General features: G+C 42.3%; 1 protein-coding gene across 1 annotated transcript in view; it reads right to left on the bottom strand.

Annotated features, from left to right (window-relative positions):
• The window catches only part of LOC126355150 (juvenile hormone esterase), a 144437-nt gene extending 121824 nt beyond the window's left edge, over nucleotides 1–22613 (bottom strand). The window contains exon 1 of the mRNA XM_050005345.1: nucleotides 22345–22613. Coding sequence (XP_049861302.1) covers nucleotides 22345–22554 — 210 coding nt within the window. The 5' untranslated portion in view covers nucleotides 22555–22613. The remainder of the gene's footprint in view (nucleotides 1–22344) is intronic.
• Nucleotides 22614–22813: the final 200 nt, after the last annotated feature.

The raw sequence follows: 22813 nt of genomic DNA, 5'->3' as shown, positions 1-22813 counted from the left end.
TCTTTAATTGCTTGTACGATCGTCAATCTGTACAGTTTCAAATGTAACCGGTCTCTGAACAAACGCCAAACAGTCGTATGTGGGATCTGCAGTTCGCAAGATGCACGCTAAATCTGTTTCGTAGGGCTGTTGACAAAACGTTGTCTTACTCGCTCAGCGACGTCGTCAGATGTGCTTGGACGACATTATGATTTCCCATGTCTTACCGAGCACCCTGTTTCTACAAAACGTTTATATCACTCATAAACTGTAAGCGTACTAGGAGGATCTTTGGCGTACTTGGTACGGGAATTTCGCTGAACTATTGTCGCCGATTCTTCAAACCAAAAGGCACAGCTAACACGCGCGGGCCCAATGAAGGGAGCCATCTTTAACGCAACTTCCGCTAGCGCTCCATACCGTGCGATTCGGCACTAGCGAACTACCCGAGACAAAACTTGATGTATTTCTCTACAAATTGACACTACAACCGCCTCTGTAGATACTATGAATTAATTTATATGAATTTTCAAAGTTGTAACGTCCTTCTTGAAACACCCTGTAGAATGTTTAAAAATGTGTTCACTGCAAAACAAACAGACGAGGTGGTAGCATTCCTGGGCGAGGGGGGGGGGGGGGGGGGGGGGGGGAATGGAAAGCAGACATTTAGTCCAACGATGAAACATATCATTAACAGGTCATTAGCTTCTCAACCAGAAGAAAGAAATTCTTTAGCACACAGATTTGACAAAGAAACTCACATAGCCAGGCAGGACTGGGCTATTGTTACTTATTACTAGGCATCGTACATTGTCTATTTTCAAGCTAGAAAATACACTTGGAGCATGAGCTATAGGATTCAATATAATAACAGTAAGAGTACCAGTAATAGTGATTTGATATTAAGCATTATAAAAAACTGTCCATTCTTCAAAATGACATTAAAATATTTTCTTATTTTTAACGATTCTTTTGGAATTCCATATTGTTTAGTCAAAATCGTTAATTAAACAACTTTATGTCTTTAGTTTTAAGATGATATTCCTAATAATTTCCACGTTAATGCAAAAATTTCGCAAAAAATTGAGTTATGCCATTCTGCCTCGTGGATGGGGCAGTGGGGGATATACACATAGATTTCTTCGCAAAAATGTAAAAAAAACATGACATAGAGTTTTAAGTGATTTTCAAGTACGGTGCGTTAGGAAACACTACACGGTGTATTTTTATACATTTAAAAGGCTTTATCTTGGGTTCTTCTATGTTACAAAATCTGTTAACATAATTATTCCGTTCCGTCTGCTGCCCAACTCCATGTTCAGCGATGTCCGCTGAAAAGCGTGTTTCGAAATACTAGTTTGTGCACCAGCATTGTACTGTGTCTTCGGATATGGGACCAATCGCTACATAACCTGCATTACAGAGAGGGCAAGCATCCGACTTTCAAGTTCTGTGAAGAGGCATAGACGCCTGACATATTGTCGCCCTCTGATGGTTTCACCGTTCTTCAACCACTTTCCATAGAGTTCAAGATCGAGGACCCACAAACAGCCGACAGAACAGCCGTTTCAGAGAGCTCGATTCCATGGACCTGGTCATAACAGTCTTTCCTTTGTCAAAATCCACTACGTCAGTAGCTTTCCTCATTTTCGGTTTGATCGTCGCTGGAATGATTCCCCAAACAGCTCTGCTCCCCTTGTACACTCAGGTGACAAAATGCACGGGATAGTGGTATGCACATATACAGATGGCGGTAGTGTGGCGTACACAAGGTATAAAAGAGCAGCGTGTTGGCGGAGCTGTCGTTTGTACACAGGTGATCATGTGGAAAGATTTCCGATGTGATTGTGGGCGCACGTTGGTAATTAAAAGACTTTGAACGCAGAATGGTAGATGGAGCTAGGCGCATGGGACATTACACTTCGTAAATCCTTAGGGAATTCAGTATTCCGATATCCATTGTGTCAAGAGCGTGCCGAGAATACCACATTTCGGACATTACCTCTCACCAGGGAAAACGCAGTTGAAGACGACCTTCACTGAACTGTACATAGAGTTGTCAGTGCTCACAGAGGAGAGACACTGTGTGAAATAACCTCAGAAATCAATGTGGGACGTTCGGCAAGTGTATCCGTTCGGACAGTGTGGTAAAATTTGGCATTAATGGGCTATGGCAGCAGACGATTGACGCAAATGCCTTTCCTAACAGCACGACATTGCCTGCAGCAGGCCGCTCCTAGGCTCGTGATCTTATCGGTTAGACCGTAGACGACTGGATCCAGCGGCTCGCCGCAGTGGTAACACCGGTTCCCGTCAGATCACTGAAGTTAAGCGCTGTCGGGCTGGCACTTGGATGGATGACCATCCGGTCTACCGAGCGCTGTTGGCAAGTGGAGTGGACTTGGCCCTTGTGGGGCAAACTGAGGAGCTACTTGATTGAGAAGTAGCGTCTTCGGTCTCGGAAACGGACATTTTTTTTTTCTAGACAACTGGAAAACTGGGAGCTCGTCAGATGACTGCCGCAGTTGGTAGAGTTCAAGTGTGGCGCAGACATCCAAGTTGTCAACGTCACCAAGCAAGCTGGCGATGGCTCGATAATGGTGTGGAGGACTATGTTTGCATGGAATGGACTGGGTCCTCTGGTCCTACTGAACCGATCATTGACTGGAAATGGTTATGTTTGTCTACCTGGAGGCCATTTCCAGCCATTCATCGACTTCCATGTTCGCAAACGACGATGGAATTTTTACCGGTGACAATGCACCTTGTCACCGGGCCACAGTACAAGATTGGTCATCCACATCGCCCGAAATGAATGTTTCGAGCATTTATGGAACATGATCAGGTAGTGCACAAAATCATGCACCGGCGACATTTTCGCAACAATGGACGGCTATAGAGGTAGCATGTCTCTGTATTTCTACAGAGTACAGCCAATGGCTTGTAGAGTCCATGCTAAGTCGAGTTTCTGCACTACGCCGGGTGAAAGAAGGTCCAACACGATATTAGGAGGTATCCCATGACTTTTGTTGTTTCAAGGCATGCTTTTGCTACCGCGGCACTTCCTCTCAATACCACCAGTCGCTATTCGGTCTCGCAGTAAGTAGTGCATGTTTCAGATGTTTACGCATACTATGAAGGCTACCTGGAATTTAGCCTCCTCTTACATGTAGCGTGGGAAGTAGTGAAAGAAACAGAGCAGTCACTACACAAACTCACACAAAAGAAGAAGGAATGTTAAGATTTGGCAACTCGTCAACGACAACGTCATTAGATACGGTGATCAACTGCAGACCGGAGAATGATAGAGAGAAATAGGTCGTGTCCTTTTAAAGGAAATTTCCCGTAATTTGCCTTAAGCCACTTTTTTCCTGATATCTATTGTGCAATACTTTTGCATACGGCGAGATTCAGTTTATAATACTTACACCAAGCATCACTTATCCATATATCTTTCTTTAATTTGCTATTACTTCCCATAGCTACTACGATTTTGTGAGTAACAGCATCTCAGAGGGCTACAAATGTTGGAAAGTAATTTATACACATCCTCATGAGTGACAGTGTTACCGAATTCGGCTGATCATGGAGAACGACGTATTCGGTTCTGTCTGGTACGATATTTTGATTTGGTCAAGCATCTTGCGTGATTTTCCATAATGACGGCTTTTGTTTACTAAAAGATAATATGAACTTGAACCAGAGCTTTTCCGGAAGTCAAGAAACGTTGCATCAGCGCCAACCCCGCTATCTACGAGTAGACTACTATGAAACTAAGGACGTAATGGACGAGCATTATACGATCAACAACCAGAAGCCAAGCGCTGATTTGCAGACTGCCGCCAATCACTGACAAACCGGCTAACACACAAATTACTTCTTTCGTGTTCTCCCCCTTTCATGACTAGCCTATTATATTCTACGGCTTATAAAGTTTCAAACAATATGACGTGTTTACATCATGCGTCTGCAATAAATAGAGCCATGTTTCCTCCACCAAACCCGGTCTTGCCCTGAGGAAGGCCGTTGTAATACGATCGAAACGCTGGTTTTAAGTTTTTAATTAAAGTATTTCATACAATGACGCGGTACAGCACCCGAAAGAATTTTAAACGTCATGACACCGGTTACGGTAGCCTAAGTAGTTATGTCAACATTAATTTCTTCAGAGAAAGTGGGAGGACGGGAAGAGCCTAAGATACTGGACGCGTATTCGTGAGGTACAGGACTCAGATCCCCGTCTGCCCATCGTAATTTAGTTTTGCCGTGATCTCCAGAATATGGGTATTGTACCATGTGCTACAATAGGTCCTTCAAGAAGTCCTCGGACATTCTTGACCAAGTGAGCTAACTCTGTGTCGAAGAGACAGTAAATGCTAACAATCAACACTATATTTTGCTTTGTAGAGGATTGATTGGTTTTATAAAAGATCACTATACTTATTTCTTAAGGCCTTTTCCATAATTCTTCCGTGTCATTAGCACATCTGACGACTGACCGTTCTTAAGAACTTGAAGGAGCTGCAGCTGATGACGTGGAAGTTAACGTGGTCCCCACTGCTTGGTGCTACAGCTTTCATGGTGAGCGGTAGACGATAGCGGTTTTAAATAATTTTCAAAGTTTTAATACAATTATGACTTAAAATATTTGGTATATAGTTACTATAATATGTTTTGACTTGCAGTAACTCCGGTTTATAAATCTTACAAAGTAAAGTTACTTCGTTACTTCACAAATAACCAATTCTCTGGAAATGGTGAGCGATTAGAAAATTTCACATCCAACAGACATACAAAAGTGAGCGGTAGGTAATAATGTTCACTAACCCTGGTTTATACAGTTATTTTTGAGAAACAACTGCTAGACGGAGTTTTGGAAATTAAATGGTGGAAGTACGTGTTTGAAGTAACAGAAGAAAATATTTTAAAAAACCAAAAATTGTGAAATTTTAATTGTTGTTTCTTGTCGAAGAAGTATGGTGGTACATAGAAAAATTCTTACCTTGCACGCAGAAGACGTCGGTAAAATAATTTTTGTTATGTTTTTTCTTTTCACGAAATAATATTGGTACCCGTGGTCTAGGGGTAGCGTCTTTGATTCATATTCAAAACGCCTTCGGTCCCGGGTTCGATCCCTGCCACTGCCTAAATTTTGATAAATAGTCAACATTGGCGACCGAAGACTTCCGGCATAAGAAGTCAGCCTCATTCTGCTAACGGCCTTGTCAAAGAGGGCGGAGAAGCAGATTAGAGGTTCAGGGCACTCTCTTGTCCTAGGGGTGGGAAATTGCACCTAAAGGCGGAAGAATCAGCAATGATCAACGACATGAGGATGCAGAAGGCAATGGAAACCACTGCCTTAAAGACACGTAACGTGTATCCACAGGACATGTGGCCTGCAGTGTCATGATGATTTCTCCATTGGCAAAAGATTCTGGAATAGTCCCCTATTCGGATCTCTGGGAGGGAACAGCCAAGGGGGAGGTTAGCATGAGAAAAAGATTGAATAATCGACCAAAGGATAACATTCTAGGAGTCGGGGCGTGGAATGTCAGAAGCTTGAACGTGGTAGGAAAACTAGAAAATCTGAAAAGGGAAATGCAAAGGCTCAATCTAGATATAGTAGGGGTCAGTGAAGTGAAGTGGAAGGAAGACAGGGATTTCTGGTCAGATGAGTATCGGGTAATATCAACAGCAGCAGAAAATGGTATAACAGGTGTAGGATTCGTTATGAATAGGAAGGTAGGGCAGAGGGTGTGTTGCTGTGAACAGTTCAGTGACCAAGTTCTTCTAATCTGAATCGACAACAGACCAACACCGACAACGATATTTCAGGTATACATGCCGACGTCGTCAGCTGAAGATGAACAGGTAGAGGAAGTGTATGAGGATATTGAAAGGGTAATGCAGTATGTAAAGGGGGACGAAAATTTAATAGTCGTGGGCGACTGGAATGCAGTTGTAAGGGAAGGAGTAGAAGAAAAGGTTACAGGAGAATATGGGCTTGGGACAAGGAATGAAAATGAGAAAGACTACTCGAGTTCTGTAACAAGTTTCAGCTAGTAATAGCGAATACCTTGTTCAAGAATCACAAGAGGAGGAGGTATACTTGGAAAAGGCCGGGAGATGCGGGAAGATTGCAATTAGATTACATCATGGTCAGACAGAGATTCCGAAATCAGATACTGGATTGTAAGGCGTACCCAGAAGCAGATATAGACTCAGATCACAATATAGTAGTGATGAAGAGTAGGCTGAAGTTCAAGACATTAGTCAGGAAGAATCAATACGCAAAGAAGTGCGATACGGAAGTACTTATGAATGACGAGATACGTTTGAAGTTCTCTAACGCTATAGATACAGCAATAAGGAATAGCGCAGTAGGCATTACAGTTGAAGAGGAATGGACATCTCTAAAAATGGTCATCACAGAAGTTGGGAAAGAAAACATAGGTACAAAGAAGGTAGCTGCGAAGAAACCATGGGTAACAGAAGAAATACTTCAGTTGATTGATGAAAGGAGGAAGTACAAACTTGTTCCGGGAAAATCAGGAATACAGAAGTACAAGTCGCTGAGGAATGAAATAAATAGGAAATGCAGGGAAACTAAGACGAAATGACTGCAGGAAAAATGTGAAGACATCGAAAAAGATATGATTGTCGGAAGGACAGACTCAGCATACAGGAAAGTCAAAACAACCTTTGGTGACATTAAAAGCAACGGTTGTAACATTAAGAGTGCAACGGGGATTCCACTGTTAACTGCAGAGGAGATAGCAGATAGGTGGAAAGAGTACATTGAAAGCCTCTATGAGGGTGAAGATTTGAATGATGTGATAGAAGAAGAAACAGGAGTCGATTTAGAAGAGATAGGGGATCCAGTATTAGAATCGGAATTTAAAAGAGCTTTGGAGGACTTACGGTCAAATAAGACAGAAGGGATAGATAACATTCCATCAGAATTTCTAAAATCATTGGGGGAAGTGGCAACAAAACAACTATTCACATTGATGTGTAGAATATATGAGTCTGGCGACGTACCATCCGACTTTTAGAAAAGCATCATCCACACAATTCCGAAGACGGCAAGAACTGACAAGTGCGAAAATTATCGCACAATCAGCTTAACAGCTCATGCATTGAAGCTGCTTACAAGAATAATATACAAAAGAATGGAAAAGAAAATTGAGAATGCGCTAGGTGACGACCAGTTTGGCTTTAGGAAAAGTAAAGGGACGAGAGAGGCAATTCTGACGTTACGGCTAATAATGGAAGCAAGGCTCAAGAAAAATCAAGACACGTTCATAGGGTTTGTCGACCTGGAAAAAGCGTTCGACAATATAAATTGGTGCAAGCTGTTCGAGATTCTGAAAAAAGTAGGGGTAAGCTATAGGGAGAGACGGCACATATACAATATGTACAACAACCAAGAGGGAATAATAAGAGTGGACGATCATGAACGAAGTGCTCGTATTAAGAAGGGTGTAAGACAAGGCTGTAGCCTTTCGCCCCTACTCTTCAATCTGTACATCGAGGAAGCAATGATGGAAATATAAGAAAGGTTCAGGAGTGGAATTAAAATACAAGGTGAAAGGATATCAATGATACGATTCGCTGATGACATTGCTATCCTGAGTGAAAGTGAAGAAGAATTAAATGATATGCTGAACGGAATGAACAGTCTAATGAGTACACAGTATGGTTTGAGAGTAAATCGGAGAAAGACGAAGGTAATGAGAAGTAGCAGAAATGAGAACAGCGAGAAACTTAACATCAGGATTGATGGTCACGAAGTCAATGAAGTTAAGGAATTCTGCTACCTAGGCAGTAAAATAACCAATGACGGACGGAGCAAGGAAGACATCAAAAGCAGACTCGCTATGGCAAAAAGGCATTTCTGGCCAAGGGAAGTCTACTAATATCAAATACCGGCCTTAATTTGAGGAAGTAATTTCTGAGGATGTACGTCTGGAGTACAGCATTGTATGGGAGTGAAACATGGACTGTGGGAAAACCGGAACAGAAGAGAATAGAAGCATTTGAGATGTGGTGCTATAGACGAATGTTGAAAATTAGGTGGACTGATAAGATAAGGAATGAGGAGGTTCTACGCAGAATCGGAGAGGAAAGGAATATGTGGGAAACACTGATAAGGAGAAGGGACAGGATGATAGGACATCTGCTAAGACATGAGGGAATGACTTCCACGGTACTAGAGGGAGCTGTAGAGGGCAAAAACTATAGAGGAAGACAGAGATTGGAATACGTCAGGCAAATAATTGAGGACGTAGGTTGCAAGTGCTACTCTGAGATGAAGAGGTTGGCACAGGAAAGGAATTCGTGGCGGGCCGCATCATATATAACTCAAAAGTCAACCTGACTTGCGAAATCGCTTTCTTTGACGGCATTTAAAATAATTACGTGCGCTTCGATCAATTGGATTATATGAAGTACCTGACAATTATTAAAATCTACCTTTTGAACAGTTTATCGAGAACAGAACTTCATTTTAAATCGCTTACGATGTATTAGAAGACTGCTTCTAATTTTTTTTTTTTTTACACGTTATAAGCTGATGGACTGAGAAACTCCTGTAGACAGGAATGTGTTTAATTCATAATTTAAATTTACATTTCAATTTTGTTATAGTTCTGAGAACATACCAACTTTCTTAATAATTTTCTTGTATTACATCTGAATATATACTCCGTAAGCCATAGTACAGTGCATAGCCAAGGGTATTTTACCAAATATTAGCGAACTTGTATCCTATTCCATGCTGCCTATATGCCTCTGCATGTATCTCTTCTTATTCTACCGATCTCTTCGCAAAATATGCTGTGGTGACAGCAGAAAGGCCACAGTGTCTTCAGGGTCCCTGGATTTACACAACTAGGTTTCGCAAGTATTATATCATTTCTGTTCCGCTAATAATCAATTAACTTCCTCGAGAATTTCTGTTGCAGTTTCATTCGCGCTATGACATCCTCTTACGATCCTAGCATAGCATCTTTGAATTTGCTCGTGCGAAACTCAGCTTACTCTCTTCTCACATGATATACTGCGAACTATGGATAAAGAACAACAGGCAGATTTAATATTTCTACATTTCCGGAAGACATTTGTCACAGTTCCCAATGCAGACTTAACGAAGGCACGAACATATGAAACAGGTTCCCGCATAAGTGAGTGGCTCGAAGGCTTCTTATGTAAGAGAACCTAGTATGTTGTTATCGACGGTGAGTGTTCATCAGAGACAAGAGTATCGTCAGAAGATCGTCAGGGACGTGTGATAAGAGCGCTATTATTTACTATATACATACGAGATTTGGCGGACAGGGTGGGCAGCAATCTGTAACTTTTTGCTGATGATGCTGTGACGTCGGAAAGGTATCGAATTTGAGTGACTGTAGGAGGAGAAGGATACAAGATGACTTAGACGAATTATATTGCTAGTGTGATTGATGGAAGCTGGTTCTTTAATGTAGAAAAATGTAAGTTAATGCAAATGAATGTGGAAAACAACCCCTTAATCTTCGGAAGCAGCATTAGAAGTGAGTGCCTGACACAGTCATGTCGTTTAAACGTCTGGGCTTAACGGTGCAGAGCGATATGAAATGGAATGAGCATGTGAGGATTGTGGTCGAGGAATGTATGTATGTTTCATCTGTATAGGAGACCGCAGATACTACGCTAGTGCGACCTATTCTTGAGTACTTCTCGAATGTTTGGGATTCACAGCAAGTGTAATTAAAGAAAGACATCGAAGCAGTTCAGAGGCGAGCTACTAGGGATGCTTCGGGAACTTAAACGGAAATCCATGAAAGGAAGGCAAAGTTCTTTTCGAGGACCACTACTGAGAAAATGTAGAGAACCGGCATTTAAACTTGGCTGCAGAACGATTCTAGTGCCGCCAACATACATTTCACGTAAGGACCATGAAGATAAGATACAAGAAATTAGGGCACATACGAAGGCACACAGACAATAGTTTCCCCCTCACTCTGTTTGCCACTGAACAGGTAAGATGGTGATTAGTAGTGGTACAGGGTAGCCTCCGCCACGCACCGAACCGTGGCTTACGGAATACGTGTGTAGACGTAGAGTTCGATCGAAATTCGATGTTGAACCTCCTTGTCTACGACGACATTGTGAAGATGACAAAGTTTGCCACCCGCTAGGTTCCAGTCACATCTATTCAAAAATCCCGCTGGGCTGAGGCAGCAACGAAAATTTTCAGCTATGTTACAAGAATCCACATAACTTCCTTAGCCGCCGAATCATCATGATGGGTGCATCATTATAACCTCGAGAGAAAGGAGCAAAGCAAGCAGTAGACATATGTGGATTCACCACCGCTAAGATCCAGCCATTATTGGAGAGGGGCATGCTGGGCGTTTCTTATATGGCTGCCAAGGTATGCTTTTAAGAGAGTATGCTCGTAAGGGGAAAACTGTTACAGGAGCATATCACCCAAACCACGGCAGACTGTCAAGACGAAGCGTCGCGGGAAGGTGTCCATATGGGTGCTTGTTCCTACTGACAATGCCGCAGCTCACTTTGCACAGGACAGTCACACATGTTTCTTATATGGGCTGTCAAATTTTTCATCAACGCTCCTCACCCCCCTCTCACACGTGTCCTTCCTCCATATTCATTATTATGTGGCAGGCATTTCCACAGTGAAGACGAGCTGTTTTGGGAGGTCAAATGGAAGAAAGCTAACTTCTGAAACGATGGTTTCCCAAATGCAAAAATATTCTTTGACGCCTACCTATATACATATGATAATCGTCGTAAAATAAATTAAAGTTCACAGAAAAAGGTTTAAATGTTCGTTTTTCCCACACTCTGTTCTAACGTGGAACGGTAGGGAAAATATCAGAAGGTGGATGGATGAATGCTCTACCAAGAACTTAGCATGTGAATTGCAGAGTAATAATGTAGATGTAGGTATCGTTGGAAATAGAAATGTGTCGCACTGAAATATGACTATGTAGAGTGGTATCGTCCGTACATCGCGGTGCCAACCAAAGTCAGTATCTTTACTACAAACATTAGTGATGGCTCGCTGCAATTCGCAACAACCAATGGGAGACATTCCAGAAGACACGCCTCCTCTTCTGTATAGCAACGCTCTCATGCTTAGGCCAATATAATGTCAAGAAAGCAAGAGCTCTGCCCCAGTTCGAGACCTCAGCTACCGCAGTCAACATCATCGTGTAGGACAGTGATGGTTAAAGTTTCTGACGAGACGTAACGACCGTAAATGCTGCAGTTTGTACTTCAAGATAACAGTTTGTTAATTTGTGCATCAAGTGATGCTTTCATAGTCAATGAGATTTGTAAATTATCATGCAATCCTGTGGTAAAGAACTGTGCCAAAGTCAAGAAAATCTTTTATTCATTCATGTAATAAACTCAATTAACGTTTAATTTGTTCCACTTTGATGAACCTTCTCCCAGAGCAGCCAAAGAACCCACAGTTACGACCGGTCTAATGTAGTTTCGTTTGTTCACAATAGTGGAGAAGGACTAACATCTCGTTTCATAGCAGGACCTTCATTTTTCCAAGGTGACAATTAGACCTTGACTGCCCCTGGTACATCGTGTGCTCGTTACTTCGTATTTCGCTTGATCGGTGACATTAATATCATTATTACTTTCGGATTTTACTGGTCATGAGTTTCACAGTTGAGGTGAAAAAAGCCGACTGTCGCTGACTACAGCAGGGAGTTCTTATTATCAGACCAATATAGTACGTGTATTGCAGGTTAGTGTAATTTTAATACAAAAAATAGCACTATCGTTTTATCAAATCTTCTCTTATGACTTCTATAAATACATAAAAATTAAACCGTTAAATAAATTTTGTTTATATTTCACTTGGTATGGAAAACTTAAAATGCTAGATTAATAAAAACTGCTTGAGGAAGCATGATAACCATGGCTTAGATTGTGTTATAGATCTTGCTCGAACTACAGCAACAGCTACATGTGAACAGTGGTTGACAAAAATCGGGAACCGCCTTCAGGCTGTGCTTTGTATTTAACCACGAACTATATGCGTGCAATGTCTTCAACACGTTGTATATGTCAGTCGTGGTCAGAGGTGTGTTCCGTGTAGTTGCGGTTGCACCGTGTCGCAGCTAAGTGAATTCGATCGAGGGCAAATTATTTGAGCTCTTATGGTGGGCCCTTGTGTAACCAAGAGTTTCAAAGATCACCGTGTAGAAAATTTATACCGCGTACAAGAAAGACCGGAAAACATCGTCCGCTAAGCCTGAAAGCGAAATAAAGTGTTCGTTAAATGATCATGACAGTCGATCTTTGAAGGGGATTGTGGCGAGAAAAGAGAGAACGACGGTTGCATATGTCACTGCAGAAGTGAGTGCCGAACTCGGGAACCCAGCCAGCACCAAAACCACATGAAGGGAGCTCCAGAAGAAGAAAACAGCAGAGCGAGCTGGAATTCCATAGAAACTCGACCTGAAAGAAACATCAACAACTGAAAACCATGATTTTTGTGTCAAACCTGGACTGTGGAGAAGTGGAAGAAAGTCAGTGGTTGGATGTGTGTTTTTTGACACTGTTTCCAACTTCTGGTCAATTTACCGTCCCAAGAGTGAAACATGACTTGTATTCGGTGCTGATGCGGGCAGCCATATAGAGGTATTTCATGGGCCCCACTGGTACTCTACCAAATCACATTACTGCCAAGGATTAAGTGACCATTTTGGCTGGAAAGGTCCATCCCATGGTGCTATGTTCTGCAATGGGAATCCTGTCTTCCAAGACGACAGGACCCCATTCCGTCCCGGACTGATTTTGTGAATGCGAGGACGAAGCAATCGCTTCTCCACTGAGCACTATAGACTCCAGATCTTAATATTATTGAGCCTTTGTGTTTTACTTTCTAGAGAAGTGCACGTGATCGCTATTCTCCTCCGTCTTCGATACCTGCACTTGCCACTATTTTTCAGGATGTGTTGTATGAAATGGTTCAAATGGCTCTGAGCACTATGGGACTTAACATGTATGTCATCAGTCCCCTAGAACTTAGAACTACTTAAACCTAACTAACCTAAGGAAGGCACACAACACCCAGTCATCACGAGGCAGAGGAAATCCCTGGCCCGCCCGGGAATCGAACCCGGGAACCCCGGCGTGGGAAGCGAGAACGCTACCGCACGACCACGAGCTGCGGACTTTTGTATGAAATTCCCTTGAAAACCGTACAAGAATGTATCCATTCCGAGGCGACTGGAAGCTATTTTCAACACCAACGAGTTTTCTATATCGCATTAAGCACGGTAATGTGTTGTGTTTTTGGTGTCGGAGGGACGCGCTAAACTGTGCAGTCGTTGTCGTAATGCGGGAAAGGAGCGATTTATCTAACGTCCAGGAGGGTACGCTTTCGGGACAAGCGTTGAAGAATTTCCGAAACGGCTGAGTTTGTATACTGGTCGCGTGCTGCCGTGGTTAAAATATACCATGCATGGCAAAATGGCGCTATGCAAAACCGACGCCGTGGCGGCTCTGGTGCACCATGGGCCATAGAAGACAGGGATGAACAGCAGCTGCCGAGATGTGTACGGGCGAATAGACGCGCAACTACTAAGCATCTGACCATCCAGGTGGACCAAACTAGTGTTTCCTCAACGGTCGTTCATCGAACGTTGTTGCTTATGGGCCACCGCAACTGGCTCCTCGATAATGCACCCATCTCAACTGCTATTCATCGCGACGAAGGCTGGAATCACGCCTATTCTGCAACAGGAAGTCTACTGAGTGGCGACAGGTGGCCTTATCAGATACAATACATTTTAAACCCCATAGAGTAGATGGTTGTTGGCGTGTACGGCATGTTACGTCTGAAAGCAAACACCCTGCAACAATTACGATCTGGTAAGTGTTCTCGTGGCATTCCCTGTGTGCAAGACATAATCCATCATCAAAAGTATGCATCTATCCTTGGGGACCATGTCCACCTCTACACGCCGTTTGTTTTTCCTCGGCATGATGGCATCGACAAGTAGGACAATGCAACGTGTCACACAGCTCTCAGTGTACTTCCGTTGCTCGGAAAACACCAGCATAAGTCAAGCTAACTCCACCAAACTCTCGGGATTTAATCCGAGTCGAGAATCTATGGAACCACCTAGATCAAGTTGTTCGCGCCACGCATCCTCAAGCGAGAAACCTAGAGCAGCTGGCCTCGGCAGTGAATTCGGCATGGCTCGACATTTCCCTGTCAGAACCTTCCAGAATCTCACAGACTCTCTCTTCTCGCAGGTCTCGCAGCGGTCCGCACTGCAAAAAAAAATGGTTCAAAAGGTTTCTAATGGCTCTAAGCACTATGAGACTTAACATCTGAGGTCATCAGTCCCCTGGACTTAGAACTACTTAAACCTAACTAACCTAATAACATCACATACATCCATGCCAGAGGCAGGGTTCGAACCTGCGACAGTAGTAGAAGCAAGGTTCTGGATGAAGCGCCTAGAACCGCTCGGCCACAACGGCCGGCAAAAGATGGTTATATATGCTTTCAAAAGGTTGACACATTACTGTGACTTTCTTTGCTACTGCCTTTATCTCCCAGTGAGTGGGGTTGGCAGGGTTAAGTACGAAGTTGGCATGGTTGAATTTAGGGGGTGGCCGGCTGCCCTTCCTGGCCCTGGCGCCACCCCATAGGCCCTGGGGCGGAAGTAGTGTACCCCAGCTGTCTGCGTCTAGTGTAAATCGTGAAATAGTGTGAATGTATTTCAATCGTCGGCGAGTCGTGTAATTGGGGGGGGGGGGCAGCCCTGTATTCACCTAGTAGGATGTGGAAAACCGCCTAAAAACCACATCCAGGCTGGCCTGCACACTGGCCGTCGTCGTTAATCCGCCGGGCGGATTCGATCCGAGGCTGACGCGCCTACCCGAGTCCAGGAAGCAGCGCGCTAGCGCTCTCGGCTACCCTGGCGGGTCGGACACATTACTGTAGCTGTCTGATGAATTTTGAGACAGTCTGCTAAAGTCAGCGCTTACAATGGCAGGCAACTGCCAAATTCTGGTCCACGTTAATTCGAGACATGGTAGAAATCTAGAACGTGGTTACTTTATTTTTCTCACTTAGTGAAAACAAGACTAAGAGTACCCTCGTCGCTTGGTCAGTACAGGTGCATATACGGTCTGAATAGTTAACGGTTCAAGAATTTTATATTAATTTTGTGATGGATAGTCTACAATTCAGAAACTATAATGTGGATGATGCTGATAAGAGCAAACTGGGTTGTATTAATGTCTAGCATGATGTTAATTACGTTGGTCATATAATGATTAAAAAATCAAGATGCATAGCACATCAGTGATTCAATGCCGAGGCTGATGGTCTGATGGTAAAGTGCGTGTCTGATAATGGAAATGTCTCGGGATCGAATCCCGACCGACCTACAGAATATTTCAGTCTGCATTTAACAAAAATTTCAATTCTCCGAGATGTAAAGATTCGACCAGAACTACACGTGGTTCGAATTCCACGTTAAACTGTAGGGCCGCATTCCCCAGTAGGGTTACTGGAGCCGGTTAGTGGCACACAAGTTGCTAAAGTGGCGTCCAAATAAAAAACTTACGCCAAGCCATTTAAGTCACATGAAATCACTATTAGCAGACTTACAACGAACAGTGTTTTCGGCCACATGCCGAATATGCTGCGGGATTTCTAGGCGATTATTAGGCAAAAATATTCGACCAGCCCGTGGCGAGAAAATTAGTATCGAACTGTTTGTTTCTCGTTCGTTTGTTCAAACGTACTTATCTTCCTCTTAAGTCACGCCGTCGCGCGCATTAAATTGTTACCCTGTTGCGTGTTTGTTGATAAGTTTAGTTTGATAACACATCGCCAATACGTATGCACAGTTTATCGTGATATTGTGTAAGGTCTAACTAATAATAATCGTTTCTGGGTTTCTCACGGTGACGTTGGAAAGGAGGCAACCACATGAGGGATGATAAATCATTTGCAAAATAAATACAGCGATGAATATCATAATTTGCAGCCAACGCTTCCTAAAGTGCAAAAAGTTGTGCATCGAGATAAAGGTGTAAGGAAACGTTTGATTTCAAAAAGCAACTGAGCCTTGATGAGTGTGCCGAAATACATAAACCATGTGGCATTAATGTTCCCAAGGCTTAAAAATGCCGTCTCTTAACAGCCGCAAAAGTAGCACTTGACGATGAAAGAGCAAATATAGTAGAAATAGCTGGTTTTAGAAGACTGATTAATAGCGTTTTGGCGCGGTATAAAATGCCTAGCAGCCCCTATTTTTTAGAATAAATAATTTCAGAAATATATCGTAAGGTGGGTGAGACAATTACAAAATTACTTCCAAAGACTTATTATATTTCTATGACTGCAAGTTCATGGGATATCTAGCTGGCTAAAATTCATGTCATTATTCATGATAATGGACGAAACGTAGTAAAAGCTGTTAGTAATGCAGAACTGACCGCCGTGCGTTGTTTCATTCATACTCTTCAATTAATTGTTAACTAATGTCTGAAGACTCAGTCAAATGTGACTCAAATGATTGCATTAAATAGGAGGATCTTGACTCATTTTAATCATTCTGGCACTGTACAGCAAAGACTGCGTTCTATTCAAAAAGATATGGATCTATCTCAACACGAATCGGTGCAAGATGTCAGCACGCTGAGGAATTCCACCTATTATATCGTTGCAAGGCTAATGGAAAAAAACGAGCCATTTCACTCTTATCTCTTGGAGTGTGATATCGGCAATCTGAATGCTGTACAATATTAACTTTTCGAGCAACTTTTGAAATTATTACAACCACTTGAGGGAATAACAAAAATTACAAGTTTCGGATATGCTAGCATTTCTGAAATTATTCTGTATGTTGTTATATTAATGCGATATTGCTATAAAACGAGCACATTAGAGCTAACGCCGAAATGAAGCCAGGTGAGGCAAGGTTTGCAAGTACAATTTGAAGACCCTCACAAGTAAAAATTATTTGGTGGCTAGCGTTTTAGACCCATGCTTTAAAATGAATATTTTCAACAGGCAGCTGCAGTGACAAAATGTAAGACTGTATATTTTCATCTATAGCTTAAACATGAAGTGTGAAACGGCGGGGACGATAGCGTGAATTCGTCCCCTACTCGTATCTAGTGAATTGAAGCCATAGAACAGTGTCCCAGGCAGACTTTTCTCTCATCTTTTGCGGTTTGCTTCGAAGAGGTGGTTGCAGAAAAAACACAGCTTATACTGGCACATCGAAAGAAAAGAAAACCATGGCAAATGAAATAGCCCTTTATTAAGAAGATGTCATGATAATCCATACACGTGGTGGCAAACTAGAAAATAAGCATTTCCGTGTTTGGTAAACCTTACAACAAATTATTTGTTGGCGCCAGGAAACAGTGCTTATTCAGAGTGTCTTTTCTCTGAAGCTGTGAATGTCTACGAGAAGAAAGAGTAAACTGCTGCCAACAAATGCAGAACAATTTTTCTTTCTGCACCTCACTTCTAAATTTTATTTACGAGAATTCAAGTGCGTAGACATTTATTTTGTTAATTTTTATAATACGGAAATTGGTTACATACCTATGACTATTTCAATGATTTCAAGAAAAGTTCATTATTATTATTAAATAAGTCAACATTTTAATTTACCATTTATCTGGCTAAAACAAAATATCTTAATGAAATATTCCGCATTCGTTCGAGTAGTACACAGACATTCAGTATTCTGCCGAATAGGGTAAAACTAGCCGAATGGGCCGAATACCGAATAATACCTTAATATTTGTTGCCAGTTTATTTATTAATACTTTAACTCATGAAATAAAATTTTATTGGACCTAACTTCACATATATGTAAGTAAAATAACTGGTTGAAAATTAGAATATATTGATGATGAAGTCTTCCCTTGCAGATGACGAGTAGTCGTATCTAGCCATCATCAGCAAGTTTGAACCACCTGAAGATGTCGAACAGTGGCTCCAAGGAAATATTGTGGAAATTGCACAACGTGATGCGGCGGCAAACCCGTGAAAACTATTTGCAACATATCCGCTGCGAAAGCTTGAAGAGTCACAGCAGGAAACTTGTCGAAACGTTGCCGCAGAACTGATAACGTGAGAAGACTTCATCATCGAAATTTAGTGAGAAAGCCTGCATTCCCATTAGTGTATATTGTTGAGTAGGGACCCAACAGTATATCAGTTCTACGGGCTAACACGGCATCAAACCGGCTCTCGCTCGTCTACCGCAATTGTGTCAACTGGAGCCCACGATCCTAATTTTGATTCTAGCTTGCGACATACCGTATTGGCTCGAATATTTTCCCAAATATTCGGCAACGAAAATGTATAGCACATTTATTCGTGTGACGTTCCATAGTTCGAAATCGTTGTTAATGAGGTGTGATATATGTTTTTCTCCCAAGGGTGTGTAGCTCTTCGGTATAGATAAAAGTGGTGCAAATTAGTGAAGTGCCTTTTGCATTCCGTATTTTGGGAGGAAGTAATATGAAACAAAGCAAGAAAAAAGTATTCTAGTAAACATGGACTCTAAAATGCTTGCTTTAAGAGTTATGAGCACTTACACAACAGAAGAGATGTATTTCGCACTACCGAAGATGAACAATATTGCTCACATGTTGCAGTGCATGCACTTTTGTGCCCATGTTTACTGGAGATTTTTTTCTTGCTTTGGTCCCTCTGCTGTTCTGTTCTTCGACTGCTGTGCTTCAACTCTCTCTTTGTTATGTTCATGTATTGTGATAAGAGCAAAAAATAGCTGTTTTAAAGGAAAATTTAATTTCCAAAGTATTGGGATAATAGTCACAGGAAACGGAGTTTGGTGTGTGAGCAAAGTCAACTACTTATGCGAGCAACAGTTAATAACTCTGGCTAAGTTTACTACCTAGTCGACAACTTTCATTACACATACTGGGTTTTACGGAATTTAACTTGTGGGAAACTAAAGTGTTCACAGTTATGATAGTGCACTTTAATTTGAAAGACTTAATATTTAAAAACTAATTTTGATTTCGATTCGGCTTCTCCCGTAAAATTATTTACTCGTTTTTTCACAGCAAACACACGCATTCTAATGAACTTCACCTTTCAGTGGTAAATTCATTTAAATACTTCAATAATAGAAACCAGACCCATTTTTGTGCTGTTCTCCCTATCGGATACCGGAGATGCGCTCGCCTAAGAAATAAAGAACGCTGTTAATTCTCAAGCACGTACAACAAAGGAGACGGCACAGCTTGCAATAGAAAAGATTTATTTCACAGTATCGAAGATGAAGAATTGTTCGTAGCTTTAGAAACGTGCATTTTAGAGAGCATGTTTACTCGACCCTTTTGTTTCGAGTGATCGTTCCTGTCATATCCTAAAATGTTGGCCACTCCTCCTCGAACATCATGAGACAGGCTAAATAATGTCAGACTACAAGAAGAATGTATAATTCCAATTCTGAGCAAGGAATGTGCTAATAGATGTGAATCTTACCGAACTATCAGTCTGATAAACCATGGTTGCCAAATAATGACGCGTATCGTTTACGGAAGAACGGAGAACTGATAGAAGCTGACCTCGGGGAAGATTAGTTTGAGTTCCCGCAGAAATGTAAGAATACCCAGGGAAATATTGACCCTAAGACTTAAATTAGGACTAGAATATAGGTTAAAGACAGGCAAACCTACATTTACAGCATATACAGATTTAGAGAAAGCTTTTGACAATTTTGACCGAAAAACACACTTTTAAATTCTGAAGAGAGCAGGAGTAAAACACAGAAACCGAAAATTTGTTTACAAATTTTACGGAAAACAGACTGCAATTATAAGGATCGAAGGACGTGAAAGTAAAGCACCACTTATGAAGGGAGCGAAGAAGAATTTTTCACTCTGAACTTTGGGCAAGGATAAATTAGAAATGGTAATTAAAGTACAAACAGAAGAAATGAAAACTGAGGTACGTCGACGACATTGTTATACTGTCAGAGATAGAAAAGCACTAGGATGAACAGATGAAGCGAATGGATAGGGTATTGAAAAGAGGTTATTAGATAAACGTCAACAAAAGCAAAACAACGGTAACAGTAGAATTAAATGTGGTGATGTCGAAGGAGTTAGATTAGGACATGAGATACTAAAAGTAGTAGGACAATTCTGCTATCAGATGATTATGATGATGTTTGGTTTGTGTGCCGCGCGGGATTAGCCAAGCGGTCTTAGGCACTGCAGTCACGGACTGTGCAACTGTCCCCGGCAGAGGTTCGAGTCCTCCTTCGGGCATGGGTGTGTCTGTTTGTCCTTACTATAGTTTTGGTTAATTAGTGTGTAAGCTTAGGGATTGATGACCTTAGCAGTTAAGTCCCATAAGATTTCATACACATTTGAACATTTTTTGGTTTGCGGGGCGCTCAACTGCGCGGTCATCAGCGCCCGTACAAAGTCCTAATATTTCCACAGTCCAATTTCTTTATACACAGTCCCTGATGATGATGAAATGATGAAGACAACACAAACACCCAGCCCTGGGCAGAGAAAATCCCTAACCCGGCCGGGAATCGAGCCCGGGACCTCCTGATCCAGAGGCAGCAACACTAGCCACTAGACTTTTGCTATCAGAACATCTATCTAAATAATAATGGCAGAGATAGAGAGGACATTAGATACAGACTGGATGTAGCAAGAAAAGAATTCCTAAATTAGTTGACATCTTATATAAATTGGTTTTCTAAAGAGTTTTGTCTGGATTGTAGCCATTTACGGATGTGAAACATGGATTTCGATTGTTTACGTTTCATTTCATATAAGAAGAGAATAGAATCTTTTGAAATGTGGTACTATTGAAGAATGTTGGAAATTAAATTAAATGGGTAAATCGAATAACTAATAAAGACGTCGAGAAAGGAATTTGTGGCACAAGTTGACTAAAAAAAAGGGATCGTTTTATAGGCCATATCGTGACTCACCAAGGAATTGTCATTTTGGTAATGGAGGAAAGCATGGTGGGTAACACCTGTAGACGTAGACCAGGGGCGAATACAGTAAGCAGGTTGAAGCGGGTGTAGGTTGAGTAATGTTGTATTCGGAGACGAAGAGGCTTGCACGGGATAGATTAGCATGGAGAGCTGCATCACACCAGTCTTTGGACTGAAGAGCACATATCGGGTGACAAGGTAAAGGATTTCGATTGTTTACGTTTCATTTACACTGAAGCGCCAAAGAGACGTATAGGCATGCGAATTCAAACACAGAGGTATGTAAACAGATATAATACGGCGCTGCAGTCGGCAATGCCTGTACAAGACAACAAGTGTCTGGCGCAGTTGTTATATTACACTATCATAATTCTTGTCAAAGTTGATATGTCAAATATTTATGTCAAAGAAATTTGATAGTGTAATAAAGAACTTTGTCAAATACCGCGTTTCGTCAAAGAAATATGATCACATCTAGGACCTCGCCGTAGATTGGATCATAAAAGTCGATTGTCTTCCGTTCATCGCAATGTGAAATGTAACCGGTTCGAGCTATGGCATCGCTACACCTATTTGACATCTGTAGTGTGTTTGTAAACATAACTGCAAAGTTTAGTCGGTGTGTTCCTTCGCCTCTTTTTAATAACCTTGATTTGACTTGGATGGGGGTTGAGCAAGGAGCACAACGCACTCTATTAATCGTGTGGTGATGGGCGGGTGGGATATCGTGCACGCGACTTCAAATCCACAATCAAAGCTATAGCCATCAACCTCTACAAATGAGCCGGACGCTTACTGAAAATGGTTATGTTCGATTACTTGGAGACTATTTGCAGCCATTGATGGACTTCATGTTCCCAAACAACGATGGAATTTTTATGGACGACAATGCGCTATGTCATCGGACCACAACTTTTCACGATTGGTTTGAAGAACGTTCTGGACAATTCGGGAGAATAACTTAGCCACACAGATCGGTCGACACGAATCTGTCGAAAATGTATGGGACATAATTGAGAGGTCAGTTTGTGCGCAGAATCCTGCAACAGCAATGTTTTCGCAAATATGGACGGGTATAGAGATTAATAATTCTGCAGGAGACTTCCAACGACTTGTTTAAATTTTCCACAGAGTGGCCCTTCCTCTGCGTGGAAGGTCTTGGCTGATATTCGGGTTCGGCTTATGTTCGGAGGATTACAGTACATTCGAGTAGTTCAGTTGATAGGCTCATTGATACCATTTGCATGAAGTGAATTGTTTTTGTTCCAAACAGAGGTACCAAATGATGCCCCACAGCTTAAACAAGTAGCAAGAATGTAACTCAAGGCCCTGAGTCAAAGTGACCTACTTTGAATCGGAGCGGTCCGACGGGCGGCTTGGCGTACGGCAGATTGTAGAACGCTAGCAATGAACGACCGCTTCGGGTCGCCTGCAGGCGTCCGCGCACCCTGCCGTAGCGCGTCGTAGCGACGACTGTTACGTCACCACCTGCCGCGGCCACCGCTGTAGCCAGCAACAACAGGAGCAAAGTACTGCAGCGACTTGTCGGCGCGGCCATCGCGGACACATTGAGCTGCGGCAGCCTCCCACAGGCTTCAGGCGCCAGTCGTCAGATATGGTTGTGGAGGGGGAAGGAGCAGTGTGGACGAGGGTCAATGTCACGGTCGCGCCCGCTACGGGAGCGTTAGCCACAGGAGTCTTTGACCCAGTGGTGTATCTCTGTCTACACCATCCGCCGCATTAAGAAACCAAACTTCGCCCGAACAGGCCATGAAGGTCCAACTGTACCGACCGAACTCGGTGTCACCCTCAGCCCA

The sequence above is a fragment of the Schistocerca gregaria genome, chromosome 3, assembly GCF_023897955.1.
Source record: "Schistocerca gregaria isolate iqSchGreg1 chromosome 3, iqSchGreg1.2, whole genome shotgun sequence".
NCBI lineage: Eukaryota > Metazoa > Arthropoda > Insecta > Orthoptera > Acrididae > Schistocerca > Schistocerca gregaria.
This window is presented reverse-complemented; position numbering and strand designations above follow the sequence as displayed.